This window comes from Drosophila arizonae, chromosome 4 (genome assembly GCF_054131065.1).
Source record: "Drosophila arizonae isolate 15081-1271.41 chromosome 4, UAZ_ARI_1.0, whole genome shotgun sequence".
In the NCBI taxonomy this organism is placed as follows: domain Eukaryota; kingdom Metazoa; phylum Arthropoda; class Insecta; order Diptera; family Drosophilidae; genus Drosophila; species Drosophila arizonae.
This window is the reverse complement of record NC_142924.1, coordinates 2,342,330-2,355,104: the sequence shown is the minus strand read 5'-3', so window position 1 is coordinate 2,355,104 and position 12,775 is coordinate 2,342,330. Positions and strand designations below refer to the sequence as shown.

The 12,775-nt window shown below is 41.8% G+C and overlaps 2 protein-coding genes across 6 annotated transcripts in view; one reads left to right on the top strand and one right to left on the bottom strand.

Annotated features, from left to right (window-relative positions):
* LOC108612731 (elongation factor-like GTPase 1) overlaps positions 1-12,349 on the top strand; it is an 89,837-nt gene extending 77,488 nt beyond the window's left edge. The window contains exons 5-8 of one of the 3 annotated variants that reach the window (XR_016269842.1): positions 12-196; positions 7,164-7,372; positions 7,464-9,701; positions 12,195-12,349. Coding sequence is in view for 1 of the 3 variants with exons in the window: in XM_018005705.2 (XP_017861194.2) it covers positions 12-196; positions 7,164-7,352 (374 nt within the window). In the remaining 2 variants the exon portion in view is untranslated. Of the gene's footprint in view, positions 1-11; positions 197-7,163; positions 7,373-7,452; positions 9,702-12,194 lie in introns of all 3 variants that reach the window. The other 2 variants (XR_016269841.1, XM_018005705.2) reach the window with 2 other exon arrangements.
* Positions 7,544-11,436, bottom strand: LOC108612740 (lysosomal proton-coupled steroid conjugate and bile acid symporter SLC46A3). Of its 3 annotated transcripts, none has more exons than XM_089467604.1 (6): positions 11,311-11,436; positions 10,357-10,520; positions 8,584-9,339; positions 8,169-8,507; positions 7,784-8,112; positions 7,544-7,731 (listed from the first exon to the last, which is right to left on the bottom strand). In XM_089467604.1, exons 2-6 carry the CDS (start codon positions 10,441-10,443, stop codon positions 7,602-7,604), a joined length of 1,641 nt encoding a protein of 546 aa, XP_089323730.1. In that variant the 5' UTR covers positions 10,444-10,520; positions 11,311-11,436; the 3' UTR covers positions 7,544-7,601. The 3 variants fall into 3 exon arrangements, with proteins under 3 accessions (XP_089323730.1, XP_089323731.1, XP_017861209.1); XM_089467605.1 differs by adding an exon at positions 10,105-10,188 and having other exon boundaries at positions 10,357-11,431; XM_018005720.2 differs by having other exon boundaries at positions 11,280-11,430.
* Positions 12,350-12,775: the final 426 nt, after the last annotated feature.

The window sequence follows — 12,775 nt, the reverse complement described above, 5'->3', positions numbered from 1 at the left end:
GTCTCTTGCAGGTAAAATGTACGCTGTGATTGGCAGGCGTCATGGCAAAATCCTATCGGGCGACCTGACCCAGGGCAGCGGCAACTTCTCGGTGACCTGCCTGCTGCCGGTGATCGAATCGTTCAACTTTGCGCAGGAGATACGCAAACAGACATCTGGCTTGGCCTGTCCACAGCTAATGTTCAGCCACTGGGAGGTAAGTGTGCAATCAGAGCAGCTGTTGCTGTTGCTGTTGCTGCAGTTGCTTGATCTCTTTTTTGGGCGCAAGTCACAAAAGTTCCCCCTCTTGAAACATATGGCATATGTGCGTGCTTTTTGCTTTTGCGGTCTGTCGTTGGTCAGCTAAAATCTCAGTTTACCTACGCTGTTGCTGCTGCTGCTGCTCTCGCTGCTGCTGCTGCCTTCTGCTGAAGTCTTATAAGCTAAACCACAGCAGCAGCACCAGTGGTAGCAGCAGCAACAGTTGCTCTGAAAGTTATATGGTCCATTTGAGCTGCTGTTGCAGCTGTGTGCAGTATTTTATTGCTGGCAGTTGCCAAAGCAATGCCAAGTGCTCGGCCTTTCCCCTGACCTTGTGCAGTGCCCAAAGTTGATCTCAATGCCCACTTGGTCGAGCGGATGGCGTATGGCGTATGGCGGATGGCGGATGGGCCCAAACGGCGGATGGGCTCGCTCAAAAAAATGATTAATATATATAGAGGCGCAGCAGCGCACGTGCACCACACAAAGGCGTCAATTACGTTTTCAGCAGGTGTTTAGCTTCAACTGATATATATGTAGAATAAATCTTTTTATTGGGACTAGAGCATTTAGTTTATAGAATTCCACTCTCCTCCATCAAATTATAGCTCATACTGAATAGAGCTGTGCATCCATTCGCAAATTGTTTATAACTTTTACCTTGATTTGATTAGATTGGATGTTGAGGTCTAGCAATTCAACATTTCTTTGCTACCAATCAAGCCTTTTTTGGAGATATTTAAATAAATATATAAATTCAATATATCAATTACTAAAATATAATATAAATTCTATTCCATTTTTTTGACTTAATTATTTTGTTTTTAATTAAAATTTATTGTTTATTTATTTTCTTCAAATCAGTTGCAACCAATTAAAAATCTAGTAAATTATAAATTTAATGAATTTTTATTTTTTTATTTTTTTTTAATTTTTTAAAATGAGATATATCATATATTTTTTGTATATATATCTTATTTTTATATTTTTTAACTTTTTTCTTTGTGCGTATATGTGCTCGTGTGTGTGTGTATTGTGTATCGCCCAACCAATCGATAACAACAAGTTTTTGTATAATGACTTCCGGTGATTTTCTATTTCTCAGCTGAAGTTTTGCCGGCAACGTTGTCTACGTTGCTTTTGTTGTTGTTGCTGTTGCTGTTGCTGGTTGTTGTTGTGTTTTTGCTGCTTTCGTATAATTTCATACGCATTTCCAGCATCCGTCCGAAAAGGGAGGGACGCAGCACATTTGTAACTTTCCGTGGCGTCTCGTCGTGTAGAAATCTAAACGGAAACTAGTTTGGCCAGCAGCACAAATAAGTGCATTATTATTAAGACAATGGGAAAGCTAAAACACAACGTGCTTGCTGCTGTTGTTGTTGTTGTTGTTGTTGCTGCTGTTGTCGTTGGCTGCCATCAATTAGAATGCGACAACAACAACAACATCGACATCGACAATCGCCGTGATGTGTGTCACCTGGCGATTGAGTTGGTTCATTTCATATCGCAAGAAAAAAAAACTTGCTGACGTTTTAACACAATTAAAAGCAGTTACGCCCACCTCCATACACACACACACACACACACACTGAGTTATGTCCAAGACTGACCGCGAGTGCGCGGGCGTGGGCGTGGGCGTGGGCGTGTTCAGTGGGCGCAGTTGTCACGTGCCCACAATAAAGCAGGCAACTGGCCTGAGGTGGGTGGAGCTGGAAGCAGCGGACGCATTTGAATGCTGTTGCCACAATGATGCGGCCTACAAAGAATTCGTTAACAACGGCAACGGCAACGACCACAGCGACAACCACATTTGAGCTGTTGCACTGGCAGCTATGCGGCTCCACCTCTAGATCTTTCACTGATTCTCTCTCTTTCTTGCACTGAGTGTCTCTACTATTCTTATTTCTTACATTTTTCTTCTTATCTCTCTTATGCTTTTTTCTCTATTTCCTTCTGTCTCTTTGTTACTGCCCCTCTCTTTCTCACTTTATTCCTGTCCCTCTTTCTATCTATTCCTGTCTCTCTCCCTCTATCTTGTACTCTCTCTTCCTTTCTCTATATTCCTGCCTCTATCTCTCTCATTTACTATCTCTTTCTTTCTCTCTCTCTTCCTTTTACTGTCTCTTTCTTTCTCTCTCTCTCTCTTTTACTATCTCTTTGTTTCTCTCTATCTCTCTCTCTCTCTCTGTCTTTTAGTCCCTCCTTCTTTCTCTCTCTATGCATCCATCTTTGTCTTATCCTCATGCTCTGTAAACTCACCCCGCTTATCGACCTTTCTGCTCGAGCCCCAACAATAACTAATTTTCAGTTTTCATATAAGTCGATTCCTCATCTAACGAATTAAAGTCTCAAGCAGGCACACACATATACATACATATATACATTTTCATATATATATATAGTTTAAAGCTTAGCAAGTCTCTCCTTGCTGCTATTGCAGCTGCAGCAGTTGCTACTGTCTTGCTCATTTCTGTTATAATTTGATATTGCAATACCCTGTACAGAGCATGACAACAGTAGAGTATACTTAGCATTCCACTAAGCAATAAAATGTGTTCGGCTAAATATTTAAAGTATTGAAATATAACTGCGGTAGGGCATATAGCTTTAATATTTGTATAATAGATATATGTGATAGTATATGCTAAAAATATCTTCGATCTTCTCTGAGAAAGCCACTAACTGTATTATATACAACTATATAGTTACAAGTCAGTATGATATATCCGGTAAAGTAATTAAAATTATTTTTGGGAACCAGATCTTCACTATAATCTTCCTTATTTTACTCAATTCCATATACATTTTGAATGCATTCTTTTCCCTCAAATTTCTCCCATTATTACGCAATCAGTACACGATTCTCTTTGCTCCGCTCAAGGCCTTCTTTGCCTCATTCCAAATTACAAGAAAGAAAAAAAAGTAAATAAATAAAATCCCCTCCTAAAATTCCCTTTCAGCTCGGCTTTGGCTACTGGTCTTACTTGGATTCTTATTGGAGTTTCAAATGAGCAGCGGCAGGCACAGACCGGGTGGAAGGAGGATGGGGAGGGTAGGGGTAGGGGAGAGGTCCGCTTGTGCCTTTCATTTGTTCAGCTTGCTGTTGTTATTGTTGTTGTTGTTGTTGTTGTTCTTGTTTAGAGTGTTTATCATTAACGCGTCGCATATGATTGTTATTATTATTATTATTATTGTTGTTGTTGTTGTTGTGTTTGTTGTTGTTGTTGCTGTGCTTTGCATAACTTGAAAACTACTTGAAGTGAAAAATAAAACAGAGCAGAACAGAGCTGAGGCAGAGCAGCGAACCCAAAAGAACAGAGCCAGAAGAGGGCAGAGCAGGGCAGAGCAGAGCAGAGGAGCCCAGACAAATAACAAATAATCTGATAACTCGTTTTGTACCTGCAAGAGACAGCAGAGAGACCCCCAGCTTCCAGCTAGCGAGACTATCGCCCCAGCTCCAAAGGGAAAGTCTTCAATGGAGCGCTGAGCAGGCGAGGAATATGGAATATGTTGCCCAGTGCTAAGACGACGATGACGACGACTGCGAGTCTTGAGGTTGAGGTTGAGGTTGAGGCCGTGGCAGTGCCCTAAAGTCTGCGCTGCATATGGCACACACACATACACACCTGTATTTGCATGTGCGTGTGTGTGTGTGTGTGTGTGTGGTTTTGTTTGTGTGTATATTTTGAAGTTGAGGTCCAAGCCGGCAAGTGCTTATCCAAGTGGCTGTGGCAATCCTTTAGGCAGTTGTTGTAGCTGTTGCTGTTGCTGTTGTTGTTGTTGCGCTTAAGTGGAACGTGGTTTGCATTGTGCGCGCTGTCAAAATGACGCTCGTCGAGGCTCGAGGCTCGAGCTCGACTTTGCAGCGCATGCGCAACGGACGTTCCATTTGTATTGCTGTTGCTGCTGCTGCTGCTGCTGTTGCTCGTGGTCACAGCTAGCACTCTGCCTCTGCCTCTGTCTCTGCTTTTGCCTCTGCTTCTGGCTCTGGCTCTGGCTGTGGCTCTGTTTCTGGCGCGCGATAATAATCTCAACTGCGGGCCGCGCTTTGCTCATATATATATCTATATATATATATTTATATATATATATTTATATATATATATTTTTTTTTACTCTGTTGCCCCTTCCTCTGCCGCTGTCTCATTCCCGATTCTGTTTAGAGCTGCGCGTATTTCGGTAGCTGCCGCGTAAATTACCTGCATGCGGACAGGTAAACACACTCACACACACACACACACATGCACGTACGTACGCTTATTCAAACAATCAGTCGAGAGTATCCGACTCACGCGTCTCTCGCGTGTTTCGTCTTTCAAGCGAAGTATCAAGTCACAAATGATATATGTACATTTATATATACATGATTTTCTTTTATCATAATACGAACTGTTCTTAGTATAAGCAACTCAAAAATATGGAATGACATGTCTTCTATGAAGCGTGCATATGTGGAGAAAAATATGATGCTCCTGGGCTAGCTACCTGTAGGACTTTTGTAGTATTATTTTCGTCTTCTTCTTTTCGCTTTAGGACTTTTTTATTTTCTTCTCCTTTTCTTCTCTATTATTTTGCCTTATTTTTATCAAGTGTTGAATCCATGCCATTCAGCTTTAGTAGCTTAACAATACAATCGATGAAATATAAAAGATTGAGTCACTTGCTAAGAGGACTTAAGCCTGTAGGGCAAAGGAAAGGTGTTGAGTATATCAAGTTCTTCTTCTGAATCGAATTGGGGGATTTATACAACCGATTTAAGGCTTAAAACTTTTCAGCAAGTAACTTAATATTGTTCTATAATGTTTCCGATCTGAATTTCCTTGTTTTCCCTCTTTAAACTTCATTCTTATTCAACTTAAGACCGCGAAACTTGCGAATCTCTTGACTTTTCAAATATTCTCCTATACTCGGAGTTGTATTACTTAAAGAACTCCCCTTCCTTGCTAACTTTGAGTATGTCCTATGGGACTGCAATTTCACGTAGTCAAGCTGGAATCTGAGCAAAGGACTATGTCTATATACACTACTGTAAAGGAACTTAGGTTACCCATTATATATTTATAATAAAATTTTCCTAGAATTTTAATTTCTTATTATAAAATTGAGTATTGCTAGCTATTCAGGTTCTCTCAAAGTAGCCGAGCCAACTTCTCATTTGCTTAGTTTCTCGCAGTGTATGCCGCCGATTGCTGCTCATTTGTCTGGACCGGCTCAGACGCAAGCGTTGCGCACTTTTGGAGCACTTCAGCTGCCAACGGGCTTGAATTGTTTTGTGTTGTTCGACTTGACGAACCGTTGTGCGTTGGGGAAAGCAGCGTTCCCTTCTAGCTGCTTGTTCTTCTCCAAGACTCTTGTGAGCATGTGCAAAAGGATAGCAAGCAAACACACACACTCACACACACACACATATACAAACAAACTGAGCTTAAGCTGTAGCTGGGGATTGCCCGTGTCTTGGCGTGGACCGCGTGTCGTCTTTGCAGATTACGTTTGCTACTGCTGCAGCCGCATCCTCCATCTCTCTCTCTCTCTCTCTCTCTCTCGTCTTACTCTGAGCTGCTCTCGTAGCCCCTGCCTTGGCCTTGTTCGTTGTTGTTAAACAAGCGAAACGTTGTGCCCGATAATCATCTACATTTGGGGCTCTGGGAGCACAGTTTAGCGTAGTGCGAACAGATGCTGCTAAAGGAGAACAAGTAAAAGTGCTTCAATTCGAGTATGCACAGCTAGCACATATTCTATAAAAAGTTCAAATATGGGAAGTGAATAAGTGGATAGGATGAGTCCAAGCTCGTTGGTTAAGAATATTACGAGATACACCATCTGAGAAATCTTCTTGTAAGTAAATGACCTGCTAGCCTTTCTATTATGAAGGAAAATCCCATTCAGAATCTCTGCTAGCTATCAACTATAAAATGACTTGCTAGTCTTCACATCCAGAACCTTCTCTGTTATGTAGGCACAGCATCTAATTAGAGAGCAACAAAGTGAAAGGCATTCGTGAAGAGCATCTATAGTCAGAGATTCTTCTCGATTTTGAGCGTCTATGCGATATTTCTCATATGATTCAACTGACTGTAAGAGCTGATCAGGATTAGATGTATGGCCTTGAGACTCCATAGAGTAAGCTAATAGCTAGCTCATGCCAATGGCTATAGCCAAGATACCCCTTTCATTCAATTAACTATATAGGGTATAGTTAACAAAAGTTTCTTTGCGCACGAACTGAAACCAAATCCTGTTGCAACTCTTCACTCAAGCTATTCACAAAAGCAAAGTTCCTGGCATTGAGCTGGCTTTTCGTTAGGGGCCAGCCTTTCCGCAGAAGCAGCACAACAAGAACAACAAGGCTCGACACCCGCCTGCTGTGCACAACAAAACACAACCAGGCTGGTTGCTGTTGCTGGTTGCTGTTGCTGGTTGCTGTTGCTGGTGCTGGTTGGCAATCATCAATCACTGGCAAATACTTCACGCCATTCACTAAAATTCTGCGTATCCTGGCGTGCCTTATCACGCAATGGACGCCTTTGTGTCCTTTCTATCCCACTTGGTATTGAAAAAGTCATTAAGGATGCGCAACAGCCATTTGAATGTCTTTCCAGACGGGACACTCGAGGCACTCGAGCGTAACAATGAAGATGTGAAAATGCACGCTTTCCCTGATTGCCAGCACGCACACACGCACGCACACACACACACACACACACAGAGAGACATATACAAACGCTCAAACGCACACAGTCATAAAATATCACGCAAAGCAGGCGCAGGCGCATAGACCCAGCGACGCCGTCGTATATACCCTATTGTCCTCGCTCAAGTGGCCCGCCTTCGATTCCGTTTTGTGGCTAAATGAATTCCTGGAAAACTTACTCAAAACAGATCTCTGTGTGTCTCCTTCTGCTTCTTCTTCTACTTCTTGGCAGGTGATTGATATTGATCCCTTCTGGCTGCCCACAACCGAGGAGGAACTGATGCACTTTGGCGAGAAGGCCGACTCAGCGAATCGAGCGAAGCTCTACATGGACAGTGTCCGCAGGCGCAAAGGACTCTTTGTGGACGAGAAGGTGGTGGAGCATGCCGAGAAACAACGCACGCTCTCCAAGAATAAATAAACGCAAAGAAAACCCCGCAGGTAAGTTGGAATATATCAATTTGCTAATCTTTGATTAGCCTTAATCTCTGAGTAGCTGTGAGTAGCTCAACGTGCGGTAGTCCCATTCCAGGTTAGATTGAGAGTTTATCCCAAAGATCCTAGCTGCAATGGACTAGTATCCAAAACCAAACAGAATAAAAAGTCGCCCCGTTTAAAAATAGAAAATTTCTTGTCTTTTATTAGCTTAAAACACAGATCGTAGTCGAACTCAATGAGTTTCCTTCTGGGCATTGTTGCCCAGTTGCGCCTGCTCATTCTTATTACCGATCAGTCCGCTCTCGTTCTCCGCCACCTCGGGCACAGCCAGTGAGCTTCCGCCCAGCACAAGGTGAATGCAGCTGCGAAAGCAAAGCGTAAATAGAAGTCAATCAGTCGATGGGTTTCACTTACAGCACTAGCAGAAAGACCAGCAGTTGCGTGGCCAAGGTTAGAAGGAAGATGCCGTCTCCGTGACTTGATTGGAGCGTCGCCCGATAGATCTGGGAGTAGCAAACGCCGCTGATGAAGGGCACAGCATTGTCGCAAACGGAGAGCAGAGCAAAGACCTTGCCACGCTCCGACTGTGGCACTATTTTGGACGCCATCGAGCGTATCATTGGTCCGACTATAGGGCCCAGACTGCAGACAACGGCGCCGACATACAACAGCGTCGGACCAGGCGCAAAGTAGTAGAACAAACGGGCAATGGCATGCGCCCAGGTGCCAATGAAGATGATGGTCTGAAAGGCGACTCAATTGAGCTGGCAGTTGGCAGCAGGAGGCGGGCAGCACTCACCGTATCCCGCCAGCCGAGAAACTTGTTCATCAGCGGCACGCCCAAAAGCATGGCAATGACAAAGGCAGCGGACTTGAAGGTCTTAAAGGTGCTGTAGGAGCTGACCTGCCAGCTGAACTTGCCAAATGTGTACATATAAAAGTAGTTGCCCTCGTCGCGCTGGAAGGTGTAGAGCGCCATGCTAATGAGCAGGATGTAGAGGAAGATGCGTCTGTGGCCACGTCGCGGCTTGGTGAGCACCGTTATGGAGTCCTTGATATGCTGTCGATCAAAGTAGTCGCACCAAAAGCCACAGCAGCCCAATTCGCGCAGCGAGCGCTGATTGGGCGTCGTTTGCCACTGCATGAGGAAGGACAGGAGAGAAGCAGAGGATGCAATGGGAGCAGCAATGGAGCAACGAGCAGCTGGAACTCACCTTCAGGGCCACCAGCGTATAGATGATGGCGAGCAGCAGCAGCGATGCATTCACTGCGAACATGTCCGCATACGACTCATTGAATGCGTTGTAGAAGAGGTATGAGCCGAGGGCCACGCCAGTCGGCATTGCAGTCAAATAGACTGCGTCCAGTATGGTCACCCTGATGGTGCGCTGCTGCAACGTTGTTATGTCGGAGATATACGCAAAGCAGGAGGCAAAGATGGCTACATCGGCGCCTGTTATGGCTGACGGCAACGTTGCCGTATAGATTATGTACTCCACCGGCCAGGTGGACATCTTGGCATTGACCACAATCATCGTGGAATAGATGAACTTTCCGACCAGACCCATCAGCAGGGGCAGTTTGCGACCGCGACGATCCGAGAAGGAGCCTAGAAATAATGCTAAAATTATGGGAAAAACATGCGCCGAGATGTTCTCCCACTGATGAAACGAAGCTGTGGTGTCCAGTACCTGGTTCTTATAGTCCTCGTTCTCTTTCTTATGGATATTCGTACAGATATCGTCGCTCAGCTTGTTATTGACACGACAAGCCTTTTGCAGAAAGAAGTTTTGCTCCACAACGGAGGTGATCATAAAGGCGAACATATATAGGAACATGGTTGGCTCCACCGAAATATTCCTGATGATGCTCATCAGCCGATGGCCGAGACTGCATCGCTGCGGCAAAACGACGCTGCTTGCCCCCGAGCTGCTGGAAATGCTAGATCGTGCAGCATTTTCTGAGTAGCCCTAAAAATAGGCAACAGTTGAGTAAATTTACAATTGAACGAGGGAGAGAGCTTTTGATTGAGTAAGAGCGCTCGCTGCTGTTTTGTTGTGCTGTTATGTTATGTGTAGCGCACTCACTGCAGCTTAGCAGAGAGCACCACTGTTTGTATACATGCGCATGTGTATATGTGTGTGTGCCCGCGAGCGAGCCATTCGATTTAGCACGTTGCTCAAGAGAGCCAGCGTGCTAGCTCGCAATTCAAGCTTGCTTGCTTGTTAGGCTATCGTAAATTGAAACCAATAAAGCTGCGTTAACCGCACATGGGTTGCGAGAGCTTTCGTTAAAATTGTGAAATTTGTCAAAGGGCTGTTAAACAAATAAGGTAATTTATAGGAAAAGCAAATAAAACAATTATTCGCTTGGTATATGCACATACATATCTATGTAAACATGTAAAGTGTAATTATATTATATTTCATGCAACACAATATGCATATGTTGGGACATTAAATATACATAATATAATATACATACATATGTATCTGGGATAATGTTATGAGATTATTTGACTATTTTATGCACGTAAATATGCATATAAATGTATGTATATACAAAATATATTTATCTGTTCTGTTTTTATTTTATTTATTTATTTTTTTCAATTTGAAGTTTATAATAAATAATTAGTATTCTTTGTTTCACAATATTTAAGGTGCCCCTCGCACAAGCATGAAGTTATTCATATAAAACATACATTATACGTACAAACACATACACATACACGCGCTGGTATGCATGAGCTTTTTGGTACAGCAAACAGTCGCCGATGTTACGACGTACAGTGGGTCACAGCGAACGCAATCACATAACTGTACACGCGGAAATTTTCGATTTGTATTTTTGTCTACAAGAAGACTTATGCACCTTGCTTGCACGCTGAATTTGAGCAACAGCACGCTTAAATTTAGCAGCACACAATAACAAAAACGCGCGGAAAACCCAACAACAACCGCTCAACACCGAGCAAGCGGACTCACCTCAGCGGCGCTCATTTCAGCTGAGCGAAGTTTAGTGCTCTGCGAGCTCTCAGCAACGTGCCGCGCGTTTTTGTTGGTTTGCTCCATGGGAAAATCTGTTGTTTCTTTCGTTTATTCCTGCAAGCATAAACGCTTTTGCTTGTGCTCGCTCAGCATGTGTAAAGCTTTTTCGAGCCGTTAGCAATTTGAATTGTTGCGCGTTAGTCAATAGACAGAGATTATTTTTGTGCACTTATCGCGCTTTTTTCTCATTATTTAATTAACTTAATTAAACAACAGTGAAGTGTTTACTATTTATATTCACGTTGTTCAAAGCTGGTTTAGTAAAATGATTGTGGCTAACGCGCGTTTACCCTGTTTTATTGAATTTATTGTTCAGCTTATCTCAGCCATAATTTTCATTTCTTTTTTATTGTTGTTAACGCGTTATCCGCCTGGGTAAATTTCGTCTGGACGATAAGCTAAGAAGCTTAAGCATTGATAAAGTCACAGAAATGTAGGATACCATAAATGCTAACAGTATCTTTGTGATAACGATAGCTGCTTCCTGGGCTATACCTGAGATTTCTGCTATGACGTTAACCTATAGCTGAGATTTCTGCTGTAACAGTCGGCCATATAATGCCGTAATAGCTGTATAATCGGACACTATTAAATGGTATACCTCGTATACCCTAAATTTCTACATATATAGATTATAATCGAAACACTTCACGCTAAACACCTGTCAAATCGGTTACAGGTATTTTCATTTAGTTTTATTTGCAATTTTAGCACTGTAATGTAGTATGTATTTATTTGTATATTTAGATTTGCAAAGTGCCGATTATATAATGCGGCAAAGATTTCCGGCTGAATGTGGTCTAACAGGTTAGTCCTTTAAGTCCAGGGTATTATTTAAAACTTCGGCTTGACGTATTTACGTGAATTCGCTTATTGAGTTGTGAAACACACTTCGTGACATTGCATTTCATTCGTTGTTGACAATCTTCGAGTATTACACACACATATGTAGACGACAGCCGTAGACGACAGCTCGACTAAAACGCTCTCAAGCAACTGCGATTAGGTAGAGCTAGAGAATGTGTCTTATAATCTTTATACTCAACTTATCAGTCAGCAGTGCACTCATACGATTAACAACATAAATATTTATATATAAAATATATATATAGAATAATATATATAAATACCTATGTTTATAATAGTATATATTTATGTCTATGTTTATGATTGTCTTGGTTGTAAACAGAGTACATTTCGTTATTCGAATTTTCAAATTTTCAAGTGTCAGCAGCTGGAATTAGAGTATTTATAGTCTACGTTCTGTTGATGGAAACTTAATACTATGGCCTCAATCAAACAAATAAAATATGTTATGGCATAATTTTTCTATATACCTATGGATCTCTCAGCTTATTAAGGAAGGGGGTTTTGTGTCCATTTGCTTTTCTTTATCATTAAATTTGATCTCTTTAAACAATTAAAGCAAACATTAATAAAAGAGAAGATAGCCACTTACACACATATACATATACACAGCAGAGGTCCAATTGAGTCTTTGTGTGCTACTGCAAGTGTTTAAATAACAAAACGAGCTTTAAGCATTACAGACTTGACCCTTAACAGAAAAACATTGACTCTTTTAACAGTAGGCCTAGCATAACAGAAATGTCTTATCGAACTGAAATGCGGCTGCGGCTGCGCTGTTAACTCATGGAAAAAAGTAGTAGAAAAACTTTTTAAAAGTCTTAAATCACTAGCAGAAGCATTTAATACTTTATACTTTGTAAAGTCTAGCACGAAATTAATAAATTTATATGTTCTTATACTTCCAGAAGCATCATTAATCATTAACAAGATGTGAGGATAATAGCCAGTTGACCTACGACAACAGTTACCATACCTGCCACATTTTGGAAAATAAAATTGATATATTTTTGTAATTAAGTTTTTAGAAAAATGAATTAAATAAATATATGATTGCCGGTTAGCGCTTAAACCTGTCAAAAATTAAATTGTTGATTGAGTGCGCTCGTGCTTACTGATTGATTTTATTGCATAGCATACTTTCGTGCACCCACTGGCAATGTCGGGCGATTAAATGCCGTAACATACTTTTGGGCGGCCGCATTTATTAATAATCGGTATAATTGTAGTGTGGCATACTTTTGGGCGGCAGCAGAAAACTTTCGACATACACTAATTTTTATAGCATACTTTCGGGCATAGCGGGAAATTTATTGAGATGTAAAAATCCAGGTTTTAGGCTGGACCCAAAAAGTGCACAATTATAACAACTTAAAAATTCCGATTTTGTGGCTGCGTTCAGCAGTTGGGTTTTTAATAAACTTAAATGTTGTGGTATTTAGGGTGGACCCAAAAATAATACATTTGGTAAGCTATTAAAATGCGTTTT

Bases quoted from the DNA above. Each gene is read 5' to 3' on its own strand.
- LOC108612740 (XM_089467605.1), bottom strand. From the start codon at position 10,443: ATGGAGCAAACCAACAAAAACGCGCGGCACGTTGCTGAGAGCTCGCAG. The intron at 9,340-10,104 runs GCGTGTATGTGT...GCCTATTTTTAG, and splicing joins AAAAGCTCATGCATACCAGC to GGCTACTCAGAAAATGCTGC. The intron at 8,508-8,583 runs GTGAGTTCCAGC...TTCCTCATGCAG, and splicing joins ATACGCTGGTGGCCCTGAAG to TGGCAAACGACGCCCAATCA.